The sequence below is a fragment of the Clarias gariepinus genome, chromosome 10 (genome assembly GCF_024256425.1).
Source record: "Clarias gariepinus isolate MV-2021 ecotype Netherlands chromosome 10, CGAR_prim_01v2, whole genome shotgun sequence".
In the NCBI taxonomy this organism is placed as follows: Eukaryota; Metazoa; Chordata; class Actinopteri; order Siluriformes; family Clariidae; genus Clarias; species Clarias gariepinus.
In genome coordinates this window covers 29,984,995-30,005,006 of record NC_071109.1, presented here as the reverse complement: position 1 = coordinate 30,005,006, position 20,012 = coordinate 29,984,995, and the positions used below count along the sequence as shown (strand labels likewise).

Genomic DNA, 20,012 nt, shown 5'->3' with positions numbered 1-20,012 from the left:
TAAAACACTGTGTAATAACTTTTACTCCATGTTGATGAAGCTCGATAACGTTCACCTAATGATAGACAAGACAATAATTACGGAGTACAAAGTAAAGCCGGCTTTACAAATCTTCTGCTCTATTCTCTGCCTAAGAGATCAAAACCGGTCCTGGTTCTATGATATTTGATAGTAACAGCATCACAGAATATAAATCTTTTATCGCTCTCTAATTACACACTAATGCTAGTCACAACGTACAAAATAAATCATTATCATTCAGTTCTGGTTTATCCAGTGTTTCATCAGCGGTACCTCTGCATAGGAAATTGGTCTGTTATGTAGGCAAGTTCATATGGCGAAATTTTGTTTTGCGAAGCGCATTTTGCCATAGGAAATAATGTAAAAGCAGATAATCCGCTCCAGCCACCCAAATATATTACCAATATTACCTATTTCCAACACTATAATCATATTTTTGCATATAATAACAGTCAAAACATTTTCATATTTAATGAAGTAAAATATGATTTAAATAGGCATTAAACCTCACTTAACCTTAATTTTTGATTCCTCTTGCAACTGAATGCTTTAAAAACCAAACTGAAAGTGGCTCCCCAGTTTTTCTTGCTGATGTGCTTCATAACTTTCTAGGGATCCATGCTGCTGTGTTTTCACAAAATCTTGCACAAAATGCAAAATGCAAAAAAAAAAAAAATTGGAAACTCTTTTCTCTTGGCTGTCCACTGACCAAAACTAGTTTTGAACAGCTCCTGGACGCACACGAAACTGCATGCATGCACGCTCAGGTGGACGGCTCACATTTCTCGAGAATGCTTCGTATGCAGAAGCAGGTTTCTTGCAAAATTACAGTTCTTAAGGGGAAAATTAAAAAGGCCGGGTGATTAAATGCCGTGGTACCCCCGTGTTGTTTTTCTTTGTAGGGGGAGTGGTGTCTCAATGTGTTAAGGCGCTGAGTTTCTGATCAGAAGGTCAGCAGTTCGAGCCCCAGATTTACTAGGTTGCTACTATTGGCCCCTAGAGCAAGACCCTTAACCCTGTCTGCTCCAGGGGTGCCGTAAATCCTGTTTTATGACCTTAAACTAATCAAAGCTGGAATATGTAAAAAATAAATAATTTCACTGTGTATTAATGTATATGTGAAGAAGAATAAAGCCTGAGCTTGAGAACTATAGGGCTCAGAATTGTGCAGTATAGAGTCACATCCTTTTGACCTATGCTGTTGCCGACACAGAACTGTCCCGCTTAAATTTAACACAACCCACCTATCATACAAACATTTTAACATTTTTTCCTGCTTCTAAAAGCTGTCTACTCATGACTTGGAGGGGACTAGACTTGTTTTAACCTCTAAATGTGAAAATGAGGACGATTAAAGTGCACTAAAACCTTAATCATAGAATTGAGAACTGTGTACAAAGGGTGTGAAAAGCACGTGCGAACACCAAGCGTTTTCGTCTTCCTCAACAGACCTGACATCACTTTCATCTTTCGGAGGAACAGGGAAACACTTTCCTCTGTAGTATTACCGTCGGGGATCTTACGCCCACTTGTGCCATGCGACTGTGAAAGTAGAAAAAGTGTAACTAAGGAAAACCACAAGCAAATTTCAAATATCCTCTGATGACTTCTGATAAACGAGCGTTAGCATGTGCACACTTCAAATCAATACATTTAACCTATTTATGTCTAATATAATAATTACTTAATGCAGATACAGTATGAAGCCAAATCCAAAATATAGGGTTTTCTTTTGCATGTAGGGCATCATATACATAATCAGGTCTCTTGAAAAATGATTTATGTATTTATGAAGATAATCTAGCTGGTCTAAATCAGCATGTCCCAACAGATATGACCTATATATGAGCCCTGGAAAGGTCTCAGATGCTTGCTTCTGTAAGACTTTGAAGCAAACATCTGGGATGCCGAACAAGACGCCATTGCCTGTTTAGAAGGCTGCAACACATTAAAATCAAACCCTGTATAACTATCCCCAGTGGTTTTCGTCCCTTTTGTGTCTTGCTTTGCCAGCCGTCCCATTGGTCTTAACCCTAAATCCCTCTACGGCAACCTCCATTTCTTCACCATGATGGTAGAAACTGCACTGTAGTACATTTACGCAGGGTTTTACATTTACATTTAGGCATTTGGCAGACGCTCTTATCCAGAGCGACTTACATTTTTTATCTTCTTATACATCTGAGCAGTTGAGGGTTAAGGGCCTTGCTCAAGGGCCCAACAGTGGCAACTTGGTGGTTGTGGGATTCGATCCTGGGATCTTCCGAACCGTAGTCCAATGCCTTAACCACTGAGCTACCCCTGGCCCATGTACCTACCTGGGTTTTAGGTGCTCATGGGAAAAAAAAAACATTCTCCAAGTACCGTGCAATCCGCTACTGCATTAAACATGTTTCATTGCCACTTCTTGCTGCTGTTTAGAGAATGTTCCTGACTTTATCAAACAAAGAAAATGTTGCTCCAGACCAAGTGTAAGAGATTTCCTAAGAAAAGTTATTACATCGTGTATAAGATTGTGAAAAAAAAGATCGTTTGTTCAACCAGCTTGTGTGATACTATGGACACCGTTATACATTTTTTTTAGACCAGGTTATCAGACCATGAATACAGTATTTCACACACTCCTACTACGCTCTCGCACGTTTCACAAGTGCTAACAGATGCTAAGGGGTGAGCCATCAATGCTGGATGAAGGCAAGCGACGGTACCGACATATGTTCAGGAATCTAGCCAACTGTTTTTAATAACCATCCTGTGTAATCTTATGTGGGAGGTTTTTGTACTGTAAGTGGATCTCCTCTCCTATCTTCTCCACAACCCAGATCAGCCTGAATATGTAGACGGTTACTGATAGCAGCAGAAAGAGAGGGGATTGGTATTTGCACAGGGTTTGGCTCGATGGGCAAATTAATCGCCTTGCTGGCACATTTCCATAGGAAAAGTGGATCCTCACTTATCTCAGTTAGAGCCACTTATCTCAGCCATAAACAAGACAGTTTCCCATTTGTGTTTAAGAGCTTCATGGACCAGGAAGTGTTCAAATTGGACAGAAACAGCGACTTTTATTGCCGTTTGACTTTTATCACCATTTAAGTATATCCGAACTACCACGCAGTATAAAATATACAGTACTCTATACTCATAACATATCGCCTTTGCGCTCCCCTCTCCAGTACTATGGATAGCACCTGAATCATACATGTAATGGTATGTGTTGAATTGGTGCAACCTAGTACAAAATATCTTATTAAATGCTGTACAGGTAAATAGTTTAAGTTGTTGTGATAGTGAGAAACTCTTGCCAACCCCAAGCCCTTTACGTTAGTAAAGTCGGCGGCAGACCAGCAGATTTTTTTGTGCTAAGAATCAACTCTGTTGCTGTAGCAATGAACGAGGCCACCGGAGAACTCCTGCTGAACCCTTGAGCAAGACTCTCAACTCTAAGCTGTAAAGCTCGATGAAAATGTACAGTACGCTATACAAAAAAAAATAATAAAATAAAAGCACTAGAGGGCTTCTCGAAGAAGAGCTTTTAAAAGGTAGAAAGGCCAAACCATTATTTTATAATGTAAACAGAATATCTTGGGTTTCTGTTTGCCTGAATGTCTGTCAAGTGAATATATTTAATTTCTAAATCTTTTATCAATTATGCAGTTATTCATCATACAGCATAATAATAATGTGGGGAAAAAATGACTTGTCAGTGTAAAGACTTTTAAGAACGAGTTATAAAATATTGGAAAGACAATGACCTATAAATTGAATGCATGGTAAATAGTTACATTTTATATATAATATCCGTATTTTATCTTTAACCTGAATCTCAAAAACAAGTGCTTTATTAATGAGTCCATTAATGAGGTGTCCCCCTGCTATACTGTACTGTTCAAAGGAAATTCGGAACTTAGAAGCAATTACTAAAGAGACAAAGTGTTATATACAGCGGTGTGAAAAACTATTTGCCCCCTTCCTGATTTCTTATTCTTTTGCATGTTTGTCACACAAAATGTTTCTGATCGTCAAACACATTTAACTATTAGTCAAAGATAACACAAGTAAACACAAAATGCAGTTTTTAAATGATGGTTTTTATTATTTAGGGAGAAAAAAAAAAAAAACCTGTGTGAAAAAGTAATTGCCCCCTGAACCTAATAACTGGTTGGGCCACCCTTAGCAGCAATAACTGCAATCAAGCGTTTGCGATAACTTGCAGCGAGTCTTTTACAGCGCTCTGGAGGAATTTTGGCCCACTCATCTTTGCAGAATTGTTGTAATTCAGCTTTATTCGAGGGTTTTTTTTTTAGCATGAACCGCCTTTTTAAGGTCATGCCACAACATCTCAATAGGATTCAGGTCAGGACTTTGACTAGGCCACTCCAAAGTCTTCATTTTGTTTTTCTTCAGCCATTCAGAGGTGGATTTGCTGGTGTGTTTTGGGTCATTGTCCTGCTGCAGCACCTAAGATCGCTTCAGTTTGAGTTGACGAACAGATGGCCGGACTTTCTCCTTTAGGATTTTTTGGTAGACAGTAGAATTCATGGTTCCATCTATCACAGCAAGCCTTCCAGGTCCTGAAGCAGCAAAACAACCCCAGACCATCACACTACCACCACCATATTATGATGTTCTTTTTCTGAAATGCTGTGTGACTTTTACGCCAGATGTAACGGGACATGCACCTTCCAAAAAGTTCAACTTTTGTCTCGTCGGTCCACAAGGTATTTTCCCAAAAGTCTTGGCAATCATTGAAATGTTTTTTAGCAAAATTGAGACGAGCCTTAATGTTCTTTTTGCTTAAAAGTGGTTTGCGCCTTGGAAATCTGCCATGCAGGCCGTTTTTGCCCAGTCTCTTTCTTATGGTGGAGTCGTGAACACTGACCTTAATTGAGGCAAGTGAGGCCTGCAGTTCTTCAGATGTTGTCCTGGGGTCTTTTGTGGCCTCTTGGATGAGTTGTCCCTGGGGTAATTTTGGTCGGCCGGCCACTCCTGGGAAGGTTCACCACTGTTCCATGTTTTTGCCATTTGTGGATAATGGCTCTCACTGTGGGTCGCTGGAGTCCCAAAGCTTTAGAAATGGCTTTATGTCCTTTACCAGACTGATAGATCTCAATTACTTTTGTTCTCATTTGTTCCTGAATTTCTTTGGATCTTGGCATGATGTCTAGCTTTTAAGGTGCTTTTGGTCTACTTCTCTGTGTCAGGTAGCTCATATTTAAGTGATTTCTTGATTGAAACAGGTGTGGCAGTAATCAGGCCTGGGGGTGACTACAGAAATTTGAACTCAGGTGTGATAAACCACAGTTAAGTTATTTTTTAACAAGGGGGGCAATCACTTTTTCACACAGGGCCATGTAGATTTGGAGATTTTTTCTCCCTTAATAACGTAAACCTTCATTTAAAAACTGCATTTTGTGTTCAATTATGTTATCTTTGACTAATAGTTAACGGTTTTTGATGAGCAGAAACATTTAAGTGTGACAAACATGCAAAAGAATAAGAAATCAGGAAGGGGGCAAATAGTTTTTCACACCACTATATATAGGATGACATAACATTATCAGATGTGTTTTCTTGCTGAAAGTGCTTCTGTGGTTAGTTTTGAATGGGTGTTTTGGCAGGTACCTGCTCTCCCCTCTTTCCAGTACTATGGACAGCAACTAAATCTTTTACTGCTACACAGTACTGGGCCGTCCAGGTTTTACTTTCACCTGTGTTGCTACAGCATTTTAAACAATGTGTGAATATATACCATTTATAACACTCTTGCTTGAAATATCCCTTTTTCATGAGTCATCTATTATAAATAATGTACTTTTTGATTTATTTCACCTTGCTACCTGAACACATTTAGCCCTAGAATAATATTCTAAAATATTTTACAAGGCATTCAAATTTTCTTAAGATCACATTGAAGATTCAACCCATCGTCAGTCAGTTTTTATTATATCACTGAAAAATACTTTTACTTTCCACTGATATTAAGAAATTGACTGATGGTGGGTTGAGTGGAATGAATGGGTTCAAACCCATTACCCAAATTATACGCTGATTTATTGATTTAACAAATTAAATAACAAACGATTAGACTGTCCCTGAATGTCTTTAGTACGTTAACAAGGATGCTAATTTTGTGTAATTCTTAAAATCTTTTTCAAACATGATTAGTTATTTTAAAGCAAAGTAAATTAAACACATTTTGTGTGTGTGTGTGTGTGTGTGTGTCATAATACCTTTACTACAAGTTGTGTTATATACAGTATGTTTATCATGTCTGTATTATTATGTACAAAACCATTCTTTTCTTTCCAACATAACTTAAAACTTGATAAATAAATAACATTACAGAAGAATATTTAATGAAATAACTTCTAGAACATATTAACTTAAACATTCTAACACAAAGTATGACAGAAAAAAAAATCTCTGCCATCCATTATCACCTTAATGAGGATCCTGTTGAGGCTGGTTTCTCTCAAGGTTTCTCTCCTTTGACATCTCAGGGTGTTTTTCCTTGCCACCATCGTCCTCGGCTTGCTCATCAGTGGGAAACTGATAACTATAATTTATACATTTTTCCTTACACTTTTTAAACTCATTTCCTTAGAGAGGAATAGAAATATAATATTTGCATAACGCGGTCTAGAGAGAGCTGATTGGCCAAGCTCTCTCAGCGGGGAGGGATGAGTGCTGAGTGCTCCCACATTAATCACGGCTCTACAGCCAATCAGAGCTCACCCAAACGAAAGGGGCGGATAGCGCTGTCCTCCGAGTGTGTTACGCCACCCCCAATGATGCGTGAGCAAACAGTTTCAAAAGATGCCAGATGGGCCAGGGGTAGCTCAGTGGATAAGGCATTGGACTACGGTTCAGAAGATCCCAGGTTCAAACCCCACAACCACCAAGTTGCCACTGTTGGGCCCTTGAGCGTGGCCCTTAACCCTCAACTGCTCAGATGTATAATAAGATAAAAATGTAAGTTGCTCTGGATAAGAGCGTCTGCCAAATGCCTAAATGTAAAAGATGCGATCGGCTGGCGTCAGGTCGTTCGGAGGAAACATGTGAAACACGGCCCTCCTGACTGAGTGGTAATCAGGAAAAATAAAATCAAAAATCAAAAATCAACATATTAAAGGACTGACCAGTTTTCAGATGAAACAAAAAACACCTAACAGCAAGAAGCAAGTATAATAAAGTTACCAAAAGAACTCATATTCTCCAGCACGTTTAGCAAAACCTACTCACTGTTTAAATCGCAGTACTGTGCAAACATCCTGGGAACATTAAAACAAAATTATTTAAGTGAAGATGCTTTTGAAAACATTTAAAAACATAAAAGAAACTTCTATAAAGTGCACTAAAGAGTGAGAGTCAATAATTGGTATGAAAGCTCTTCGCTTGGTAATGGTGTCAAATACAGATTTGTTCCGTTTTACAAGCACAACAGCTAGTAGGTTTTACTGAGCATGCTGGAGAAAATGCGGAAGTTCTTCAGGTAACTTTGTCAAATTTGATGCTTTCTGTTTTCATGGATTTCACTAATTTTTTGAAATAGTGAATGGTTTTGTACATAAAAATGCAGACATAATAAACACATTTTATATAGTTCTATGCCTGTTTTCAAAGACTGGAAAATATTTGTAAGAATTCAATCGCAGTATGCAATCACTCAATTCTCAAGCCAAACCACTAAGCCATCGTTCCTTCCAGTAGTAACCTTCCAAATACTTTTATTTCTTTAAGCACGAGAGTGATCAGGGAGGGACAGACACCTAGCATCACTTCTACGGTTCTTCCTGAACATGGTTTAGATGAGATTCTGTACTGCTTTTTACACACAGTTACACATGATCCTCTATTGTACAAAATGGTCAGGATGACTAACAAGCTGAAGGCAGGAGTCTGTGACACTAATTGGCTGAGCTGTCACGTTTGCGAAACCTACCAAGCTCTCATTATAAGAAGTCTTGTGGGTAAACTGCTCCTAAATGTTTATACGGCATATTGTTTCCGCTCGGAATGTGTCCTGTTTAATGATAAAAAAATAAAAATAAAAAATAAATAAAAACTTGACACCTCTAAGCACCCGGAGTCTCATTACGGCCCCATTAGCTTTCCGACATTCGCAGTCCGCGGTGAAATAACGCTGAGAGCTGCTAGCATCACAACAGTGTAATTAGCATAATTTCATGGCCAGTCTCCATTTTTATTGCTTAACAAGGATGTGTTTGAGAACGCCACAGTGACTTGGCCTCGTAATCATGATGCTAATTAAAAAATAATTAAGAAATAATCCATGCCCTTCAAGCAACAGCGATAAATAAATAAATAAATAAATAAATAAACAAACACTCTCATTTCCGTCGCTGTAAACCCTCAGCGCTCGTTTTAGCCCGGATCTTGGATTCATTCAGACCTTTGCTTCCTTTTAATGTCAGTTGATGACCTCATTTCCTGTAATTAAGAGCAAACAACATATATTCAAACTCTATATGGAACAGTAACAGCCTTTTACAGGACCGCTGATGAAACGATGAATGAAGACGCGCTATACGCCATCTCTCTGGTAATTACCCTCTTCATGATGTCACACAGAGACGATTCCTTTAAAGCGGTGCAGCATTAAGCTGCATCCATTCTACAAGTCCTTCAGCAATTATCGATCTGGTTGTAATATCTCCATGCCGGTGTCAGCTGGCTTTGCGCCTTCTCTGAAAAAGTTGTTTTTAAAATTAAATAAAAACAATCGAGAGCCATTAAGGCATCCTTCCGTATTATTGACCCAATTATGCATCGATTCTTTTGCATGCTGCCGTCAAAGTATGCAATTTTTTTTTGTGGTTTGTATAATCATACCTGGCACTTATGTCAATGCACAGATTCATCCTATCGATTTCCAATACGTGTTCGAGGCACAGACTAGGCTGGATAATAACGTAACATCAGCTTTCTTAAAACTGTTATATGGTACTGTTGATGCAAACACCTCTAATGAAAACTGAAAAGGACTCCAACAAAGATAAAGTCTCGAGTAGCTACCTCTTTTGATCTTAGATCAAAATATTTCATAGTTAGCAGTTGTTTTTTTTAACGCTGTTGTGACGGTGCATGCTTCACACACAGCTTAAATCTGTGTTTATGAGACAATTTATCAAGTGGTGCAACATACGGTTAAAGCATTAAAGGGACAGCAAATTCCTAAATCAGAATTGAGGTGCATATAAAGTGCATTACAATAGGTCTTGGTCGTTATAAGTTTACCTTCTTAGCACAAAGAGCGTGCAGTTTGTAACCCGGAACGTGAGTACAATGTTAGTAAAGAGGGCAAAAATCCACAACCCTCATTCCTTGCAAAAATGCGTTCCAAAGTTCAGCTGAGACTCAAACTAAGCTTCTGCAGACTTACTGTATTTAAAAATGTATTTAGTGTGGATTTAATGTTTTTTTTTCTCTAGACATACTGTAGCTGTGTGGCTAACTGGAACTAGATAAGATTTAACTAAATACACCATAAGCTCTGAAAGCTCTGAACTGGACTTAGCTCAGAAGGAGTGCAGAAGCTCCATATGTCCCTCAGATAAACTTTGGAATGCATTTCTGAATTTGGCCCCAATCACTTACATTGCAGAGGTGTCAAGTAACGAAGTACAAATACTTCGTTACTTTACTTAAGTAGAAATGTTGGGTATCTATACTTTACTGGAGTAATTAATTTTCAGCCGACTTTTTATTTCTACTCCTTACATTTTAAAAATAGTTACTCTTGTTACTCCTATTTTATTTCAGCTCGCCATTCAAAAAACAAACAAAAAAACAACAACAACCGGATAAATCGCGCCATCCTGATGGAGTAAATTTGATTGTGGTTGGATGAGAAGTATAAACATACCATTCCGACACCCTATTGGTTGGTGCGCGATCCATCGCACCTGCACATGACGTCACGTCACACACTCCAGCAAGGACGTTAGAATAAAATAGCATTTTGATAAGAGCATTTGAATAGATGTCCGTGATAGAGACTCAAGATTCGAGCGAAATGGCAAAACCAAGCACCAGCAAGGAACGTAACAGGAATGATATATATATATATATATATTTTTTTTTTATTATTTTTTTTTATTAATTACTTGGATTACTTTTACTTTTATACTTTAAGTAGTTTTGAAACCAGTACTTTTACACTTTTACTTGAGTAACAAGCTTGAGTTGATACTTCAACTTCTAAAGAAGTCTTTTTAAACCCTAGCATCTATACTTCTACTCAAGTAATGAATGTGAATACTTTCGACACCACCTCACTCACAAACTTCACAATCGGTGCGCAGAACATACAACACCTATGGTAATGTACTTACATGCACCTAGATTTTGATTTAAGACAGACTTGAAAAAATACTTTCTCACTTTAACCCTAAATTATGAGTTTAAATCTGAATGATGCCAAAGCGTTCCATGGCTAGGGGTACAAGAAAGCAAATTTGGCCCAGTGCTCAGAGAGGGAGGAGTGGCGTACTGTCTCTGCCCTTTAGCCGCAGCGATACTAGCCAGTCATGGACATCTTTAAACTTATGAGCAGACAATCTATTCCTGATACTGTATAATAGTCTTCCCTCTCTTATTGTTATATGATACGTTAGACATCCAATGAACTGGAGAGGAAATCAGGAACCAACAAAAAACTAAACAAACCAGTGCTCATTTTTATGAAGTTAACTTTAGGGGTGTGATCATGCAATCAATGTTTCATTTAAAACTTTCCACATTAATATCCAATTGTAATTTTAGAAAACTTTCTAATTACGGAGGCATCCTGTCGAGAAGGGTTCTTAATACAACAAGCCATGTCAAATTGGTTTCTAACAGTTCAATACTTGCCCTTCAGGTGTATTCATTTACACACACAATTAAATCAATTTGTGCAGAAAACATCCTCTATTTAGTTAAAAGCCCCAATTTGCATATTCATTAAGGCCAGCGTGCACACGAGGGAGGCTATTTCGCTCATTTGTAACACAATCCTGCGTACATTCTCTTAGTACATCAGCTTCAACTTGTGTTCCCCTAAATAAAGTTTGGACATGCTTTTAATCTCTCTGTGTACCGTGTTTGTTGGCATGGCTCTCACCCTCAGTTAGTTGATTTGATCCACATTATGCATATCGCCTTTTAACAAACGTGAAAAAAAAAGTAAAGCACACCAAGCACCAGCTCTAACTGAGAAAAAAAAAGACCTACCGCAGTGACGTAGATAATTTCTCTGCAGAGTTTTGTCTCTCCGGGGAAGTCTGGCAAATCCAGGAAGTTGTCCACCACTACTTGGCCAATGAGATCGTGCCGTGAGAAGCGGTCAAAATCATAGACGCTGAAGTGCAGCTTGCGTGAATGTAGCTCGCCGTACGCAACGGGAAATAAGAAGACCTCGTCGAACACAGGGTTCAGGGTCTTGCGGTGCACTTTGGTCTGATGTTTGGTCTTGCGCTCAGGCAGTAGATAGATCTTCACGTACGGATCCGACGTTCCCGAGAAGTCCTTGGCTGGAAGATCCTCAGCTTTGTGGATCTTTACGATCAGTTGTTCCAGGTCACAGTCATACTTAAGGACGAAGTGTAGACGACCACAGCTGTCCGGTCTCCTACTGTCATCCGTGTCCACCGAGCGTTGCTTGTAGAGTTCTGGCTTAATCCGGCCCAGACCTGGCCCGGATAATGATTCCTGTCTCTGGAACTGACCCGGGCTGAACTCGGGGCTTGAAAGGTTCATTTGTCTCCGGATGGAGTTATGTCTGCAGGAAAGAGACAAACAGTTCTGTTAGTTATTCACAGTCCTTTACATCAAGAAATCTTTTTAAGCCAAGTTTTATTTTTGCTAATGGACATCTAACATCAGTCAGCCTGACAGAAATTACCAGATAGACAAGTCGGTATGTTTTCAATCTACACATTAGCAATGTACTATTGTCAGAGGTGAAATCAGTTGTAAACTCTTGCCGCTGTTATGTAGCTAAAAGGCGACCATGTTGATGGTGGACCATCTCGTAAATCTCATAAGTTTTTTAGTTATGTCTACACTTAGTCCTCTTTAGAATAGCCTCGGCTAACTAACTATTGTTGAATCAGAAACAGTGTAAAGTGGAAAGTAGTGCCCTTGTTCAGGGGTTAAATAGGGATTTGGTACCAAATAGTACGCTTGTTCAGAGGTAAAAAAAAAAAAAGGGATTTGGTACCAAGTAGTGCCCTTGTTCAGGGGTTAAATAATGATTTGGTACCAAGTAGTGCTCTTGTTCAGGGGTTAAATAGGGATTTGGGACCAACCCCTGAACAAGAGCACTACTTGGTATATGGAACAAGGGATTGTAAAGTGCCCTTGTTCAGGGGTAAAAAGGGATTTGGGATTCAGCCTTGTGTCAAGTTAGCTTTGTAGAACACATTGGACATGGGGCCTCCGAGTGGCGCAGTGGTAAAGTGCTCGTCCTATCATTCGGAAATTGCTGGTTCGATTCCCGGGTGATGCTGTGACCTCTCACAGGCCTAGAGAGAGCTGATTGCCCCCCCCCCCCGCTAATTTAGTGCTCCCACATTAATCACGGCTCTACAGCCAATCAGGGGCGTCTGTAAGCTCGCGCACGCGGAAGAAGCGGCTAGCGCTTTCCTCCGAGTGTGTTACTCCGCCCCTAACGGTGCGTGAGCAAGCAGTTCGAAAAGATGTGGTCGGCTGGCGTCACGCGGTTTAGAGGAAACACGTGATAATCTTCGGTCCTCCCGGCTGAATGGTAGTAGTAGCCTTAATGTGGGAGCCCCCTAGTGACGGGGAGGAATTGGCCACGACTAAATTAGGGAGAAAAAAAAAAAAACACATTGGCCATAAACAAAGCCATGAAGTGAGTCATGAACCTTTGATCGTGTTGCCATAAGCTCGCACTCAAACTAACTAGAAGAAATTAAAGATACAACATTGATGGTTCGGAGGCAAGGCGAAACAACTTAGGAGCAATTACTAGACAAGAGACAAGTGTTGATTAAGATATGTTTAGGCAGTCGTTCCTACACATGAGCGGGCCACCCAAGTATATTGACGTCCAGGTATATTTGATCCTTTTTAAAAATCTGTCTTTTCGCCATTGATTAACTAGTAGTGGACAGTTACCGCTTGCGCTAGCAGAATAAACAGGTACAGGAGCAGTAGCGAAAGCACGGTGTACTGAGACACAGTAAACACAGCAGATGCCAGCTGCCTGAAAATGCATAAACATCCATCACACACTTCTTTTTAAAAAAAACTTAAAGACTTAAAACTCAAGCAGCGGATCTGTGCTGCAACACAGTACTGGACAGGTTTACAAAAAACAACCGCTCTTGCTTCAGACATCACATTGTGCACTTGGGTTTCCTGAAAAAAAAATGTTGAGTGCTGTTTGTTTCCCCATTTTCCCCAGAAAATAGTTAATCAGTAGTTTAAACAGAGTTTAATGTAGTTTTGCTCTTTGAACAACCCTAAATTTCTCTTTTCTTAATGAACACTGGTTTCATTTTGTGCAAAGAGTTCAGAGCTAGCCTAAAGCTAACGTTAGCAAATTATATTATGACTCAGCGTTTAACATGAAAATAATATACCCTTAGTATTTACCCTCTGTAATTGCTATTTGAAAATGAAAAGCCTAATAGAAGTCTATAGCCTAATGGCAAGGTTTAATGCAAGTGTACAAGTTATTGTGTAACCTTGACATTCCTGGTGTGTACAGTAGCTGCATTGCAAAATTGTCTTACCAAACTTTAGATACTAAACTCCGCTTGGCCAAATGATGAACTATAGGGTGAACGGAAAACCGATTAAATTATTTTTTTTAAATCTTTCTGGGATTAATGTGCACACTGTCGCTCAAGTTGTTCAATGTCAATTTTCTGAATGTATTTGCTTCCCGATAATGACAATCAATGTCCAGCAACCAAACGATCCTAGAGTACAAATATTATTTTATTCAGGTTTTAGAAACGCACCACCAGGGCTTACCGGACGGATGAAGTGGGGTCGGTGATCTGCCTCTGCACACGTGCAATGTGCACATGGTTGTGCTCCTTGGCTTTGGTCTGTGCCTCCAGTTGGATGTCCGGTGACGTGTGGCTGATCTTCATGGCCGACTCGGGCACCAACGTGGCCACTGAGTTGTCCTTGTAGAAGTCTGCGCTGTACTCGCGCTCCAAAAGTTCCTCCTCGGTCAGCACAGGCTGCTGCTCGCCATGCTGCTCCTTCAGGCTGGACGGCCAGAAGCGGTCGCGCCACGGTACCCAAAACAACTTCCATGACACGAAGAGCGAGACACCAAACAGGGCCAGGCCACATGAGGTCACCATCAATGACAGCAGGCTCACAGACACATCTGGCCACAAAAAAACGGAGGACATGATAACTTGTTATTTACTGTTAGACACTTTGTGTATGAGCAAATTCAAATCCTAATCCAATTTATAAATCCAAAAATAAATGCTTTTAATTGAAGCATCTTACATACTGAGGAATATAAATTCCTATATAAATTGAGGAATCTACCAATAGTAATAAAAAATAAATAACAAGAAACAGAACCAGTACTCGAGTTAAGTGAAGTCACTGAAGTTGTTCCCTCACGAGCCCTCAATTTCTATGCCTTAAAGTTAATTTTAAAAACAACCAACAAACAAACATAGAAATCATGTTATGGAGAATCAATAAGAAAAAGCACAAACTCAAAGACATTTCTGTCTATACAAATGCTGAACATAACAATATTTGGTCAATATTCCTTCTAAAAAGGATCATCATGAATCCGTTTGATCTATTTTAACCTCCATTTGTGTACAAATTAGTTGTGATTAGTTAGAAATAGTGCATTAATATAACCCTGTCCAGAGTGTTAGAGATGCTGTTAGAAAATTAACCAACTAATCAGAATAGAAAGTTTTTGGAATATTAAGAAATGTATCAAAGGTTGTAAACATTAACTTTAAAAGAAAGAAAAGTATGAGCAATATGTTCTGCTGCACACGCAATGTACCATCTGAGATGTGTCACAACGGATACTGCCCTGTTTGATGTATCTGAGCCAGAATATTAATGATTCGGTTGATCTCAGAGGAAATGAGACTAGCAAGAGCATAAGTCATTCATCCAGCACATACTGATTTACATATGTACATTTGCATTTAGTCATTAGGCAAAACAAAGCACAACAGAGGCGGAACACAGCTTCAACATCATACTGTTTCGAGGGAATCAAACCTACTATAAAGTAGCCATGTATTAACATATATCAACCATAGCCAGTGTGCAGAAAGACTTTTAACATATTTCACTTGACCTGCTCTAACACTAGGCTTCACATTGACTTAATGCATAGAACTGATTGTATTAGTTTTTTGTTTTAGGTATTAACGTCAATCACTATTCAGAAGTAATATATTAATTTATACACTATTATTTCAGACATAATACAGATTGTAAAAAGCAGTTTAGGTTATGAATGTGTATATTAGAAAAAAGAAAAATGCATGAACAAACAAAACATACTGGGGCTGTTCAAGTCAAACCAAGACGTTTAATTGTCCTTAATAACAGAACACAATTATGAAAGTAAAAACGCCCTTAATTTCTCTAAACTAATGCACTTATTCCAGCGTTTTACTAGTGCTTGTATACCATTGCGGTAGAAAGTTTTCTGGTTCTGGTTCACAGCTGAAACGCTGGCCTCTCAGGAAGTCGTTTAATGGACCAATTATATGGAAATGGCTTAGAGTGAGGTCAATGTGGCAATAACTGTAAAAAATAATTTTTTTTCCAGTATACATAGAGTTTAGTGCTTTATTACTGTAAGTCTGTAATATAAAAGATAAACCTATGCACTAACTTTCCACTATGATACTTAAGGGTATATACTGTATACTACTAAATATCAGCGGTGCAAAGTAAAGAATTACATTTACCTGCGTTACAGTAATTGAGTAGTTTTTGGTGTACTTCTACTTCTTAAAGTAGTTTTTAAAAATGTAATTTTACTTTTACTTAAGTATGTTTTGTTAGAAGTATTGTACTTCGCTACATTTTAAATCATATTTGTCACTGAGTAAAAAATAAATGAATAAATGAAATGAAAAAATGGTAACTTTACTTGTACTTCACTGACGTAACAGTACTTTTACTTGAGTACAACATTTCATTACTCTTTCCACCTCTGCTAAATATCAAGTATTACTCTGTGTATTTACTTTAGTATGTAGAACGTATTTGAAGGTTGTATGCAATTTAAAACCTTGCCTTTTAATTGACCACACTTTTTTCTTGGGCTTATTTCCTTTCTCTGAGTTGCCACAATCAGATCATTCGAGCCGCAAGTTGTAAGTAAGCCGGATGCCCTTCTTGCCGCAACCCACCTATTTCCCAAGGCCTAGGACTGGCACTGAGGATGCCCAGAAGATCAAGTGGCTGGGTAATTTAGATAGACCTAGGGTTAAGGGCCTTGCCCAAGGGCCAACAGTGGCAACCCACGGGGGCGAGACTCGAACCGATGACCCTTCAATCAGTAATCCAGAGAATCTACCACCTGAATCTCCTTGATTACCCACATGAGCTATATTAAAACAGGCAATACTGGAAATGCTGTAAAAATAAACATCTCCAGAAATAGAGGTAGGTAGCCATGACATCAGGACATCTCTCTAAACAAACAGAAATAAATATTATCTTTGCTTGTTATTCATCGCCCCCCTACCGTCTCTCTTTCACTCGTCCTTCCTTCTCGTCTCGTCTTACTTCCTCTTCCTTCCGTTTCAAGCTTCTTTCTTTCCCTCATTCAAAATAACCCTCCTTCGTTCTGCCACACGTCTTTCTTCATCTTTCTTCTCGCACCCTTCCCTGTGTGTGCATCCATTCATCCCGGCAACTCACTCACACCCCTTCCTTCTCTTCCTCCCGCCACTATCTATTCCACCATCGTCTACTCCCATGCATCTTTCCCTCTGTTCCTCTCCATTCATGGCATTTGGCCACTCTCGAGAGATGCTCGCTCTCTGAATTAGGGCACACAGACAGAGAACCAGCTTATAGTGTGGACTGAATGAGCCACAGTCTCTCCCATCCTTTCATCTCTGTATCTCTTCTCACTCTTTTATAAACCAGAGGAAGAGACCGAGCTTTGTGCTTGGCTCTGTGTCTAGAGATGAGAAAGGATACAGGGCATCCACAGTGAATCACAATAGCTATAACATCCCTGGTATAAAGATCAAAGAGAGCAAGAGAGAGATAATTACACTGTGTTTCAAAGCGTAAGTTACCGAACTATGTAAAAGCCTGAACATGGATGTGGCATGGGTCAGGTCCACCTTATAGCCATGAATCCGGCAATCAAAGTCTGGAGAAATGAACATGACCTATAATACTGCTCTGTGCATCTCAATCAGAATGGTTCTTTTAATATTTTTAGCTTGGGATACACCCTGGACAGGGTGCCAATCCACTGCAGGCCACACACACATACTATGGACAATTTGGGAATGCCTGTTAACCTTATCTCCATGTCTTTGTACTGAGGGATGAAAACCGGAGTACCCGGACAAAACCCACCAAGCAAGGGCGAGTGAGTGAAAACTCAGACGCTGAGGCGGGAATCGAACCCAGATCCTGGAGGTGCAAGGCGACAGTGCTAATCACTAAGCCACTGTGACGCCCTTTATAAGTAATCTCATCATTTTAATTAATAGATAAATAGCTTTCTGAAGGTTTATAAGGTAAAAATAAATGAATAAACTAAAAACCCACTAAAACAGAACTAGTGCTGGATTTGAGTCTCAATTAGTAGCAGCACCAGATTGTGGTGCAGAAAGCACAGTTGCTCAGCATGCTCTCCAGTGAGATGGCTTCTGTTCCTCTTTTACATTGTAGAGAGTTCGCTAAAGACGTGCTCACTCTGAACAAAAATCGATCCCGATAAAAAAAATTGCTGATATTGATAATTGTAAAAATGCTAATTATCGGTCAAGTCGATAATCGGTCGACCCCTAATAAATTAAGATCATTATTTGTCACATGTACTGTACCATACAGGCACAGTGAAAGTTTTTTGTTTTTACCACATATCCCAGTTAGGAAGCTCGAGTCAGAGTGTAGGGTCAGCCAGGAAAGGGTTAAGTCCCTTGCTCAAGGGCTTACAGTGACTGAGTGGTGGTGGGGCTCGAAACCCCAACTTTCCGAACAGGGACCCAGAGCCTCAACCGTTTGAGCCACCCCTGTCCTTATTGTAGACCTGCTTGTGAAGTGGGAATAAACAATAGAAGAACATGAAGACATTTACTATACAAGTAGCAGTGATTTAGCATGAATAATCCACCAACTGGCATATTTTTGAGAGGTGGGATGAAACAAGAAAACCCAGAAGAAACTGATGAGTTTTATATCGCCACTTCTTTATCCTCCATAGGTGCTTCACTTTCTTGTCTTTAGCACTTAATGTGACTTTTATACAATTTAGAATCTCTGCTTAGGAGACATAAAAAGAAAATATGACAGCAACCTCACAGAGGATACACACTGCACACTAGGTGAGGATTAAGACCACTGAGTGAACTAACAAGAACATAGACCTGGGCTTGCAAAACACACTGTGAGGTTTTACAACATTATGAGATCAGGACACGTGGTCCGATCTGGTTTCTGCAGCCACAATAAGATGAAGCGTCTGAATAAACCAAGCTGACAGCGAGGTTTCTGTTCCTCCAAAAAAACAGAGCTGCACAATATTTAAGGTTCAGTAAATATTGTTTAAATGCAATTCCTTTAGAAAGGCCAGGGCATCTACCAGACCTCTGGATGATGTTCATTTAAGGTTGTATACAGTGTATATGATTAATGGTCCCTCCTTTTTCTTTCTTTCTATTTTTTCTGCTCTTGACTTCATGGTGTCAGGATGGCCAAGTGGCCTAAGGCACTGCATTAAGTCACGCTTCTGACAACAGCTCTGTTTTTTAGAGGCGGTGGTGTTTCAGTGTTCTACACAGATCTCATTAAATGTTGAAATGGTAAATGGTTTAAGAATGAGCGGATTTCTTACGGATTGGCTAATACACTCATTAGCATATGGCATCCGCAACTGGGTAAAAAGGAAATAATTTATTACACATCGAGAAGACCGGGCCGGATCAAACAGCATGTAAAAATCAGCAATAAGATGTAATGGGTTTTGGTGTCAACAGCGTCGTGCTGTGGTTTCATATAAAAGTCTTATTAATGTTGTTGGGGCACTACTCAGCAGCCCATAAACCATAAAAATGTGTCACTTAGGCTTTTTAACTGACGCAGTGTGAAATTTGTAGGAAGTGTTATTGCCGCTGCTGTTCCAAAGCCACTATGAATGCTACCTAAAGACGATCCTGTCTGGTCTTGTGCTTTAGATCATATTTATAAGGAAGTTGGGATGGGGGGGGGCGGGGGGGGGAGTATAGAGGGTGTAAACCCTGTCACCCACGCACTTTCTTTTGTAATGCATGACAAGGTGTTATCGACCTAATTAAACAAAGTACCGGTCTCCGACAGAAAAGGGACCCGGGAATTCAGTGAGCTTTACTAATTGCATGCTACGTCTGGAGAAAAGCAAAGACAAGTTTAATTGCCTTAACTTAATTTGCATAGAAAATGCATTGTTTCTAATGAATGGATACTCATCAAAGAGGAAAAGCAACAATGAAGCACTTCAAGCTCAGACAGGAGCGTGATCTGAATGAAGCGTCTGAGAGTAGGGTTCTCATCAATTAAATTCTACTAAGAGCTTTTTAACTGAGTTATTCAATCTTGGATATTTTGTACATATACATTTATATAGACATGCGACCATGCACGTCAATCTCAGTGGACGCATGATGTGGCTTTTGTTAGTGGCGTGGAGGCGTGGCCAATGTCAATGTCAGTTAAGGTGAAGAGGCATGGCCAGGGTTTATATGAGAAGAGCTTCAGAGAAGAAGATGTGGCCAATG

The 20,012-nt window shown here is 39.6% G+C and overlaps 1 protein-coding gene across 2 annotated transcripts in view; it reads right to left on the bottom strand.

Moving 5' to 3' along the window:
- The window catches only part of syt9b (synaptotagmin IXb), a 58,729-nt gene that overhangs the window by 23,740 nt on the left and 14,977 nt on the right, over positions 1-20,012 (bottom strand). For both annotated transcript variants that reach the window (XM_053506593.1, XM_053506594.1), the window contains exons 2-3: positions 14,029-14,395; positions 11,257-11,803 (exon numbers count right to left, since the gene is read on the bottom strand). In XM_053506593.1, the coding sequence (XP_053362568.1) occupies positions 11,257-11,803; positions 14,029-14,395 (914 nt within the window). The remainder of the gene's footprint in view (positions 1-11,256; positions 11,804-14,028; positions 14,396-20,012) is intronic.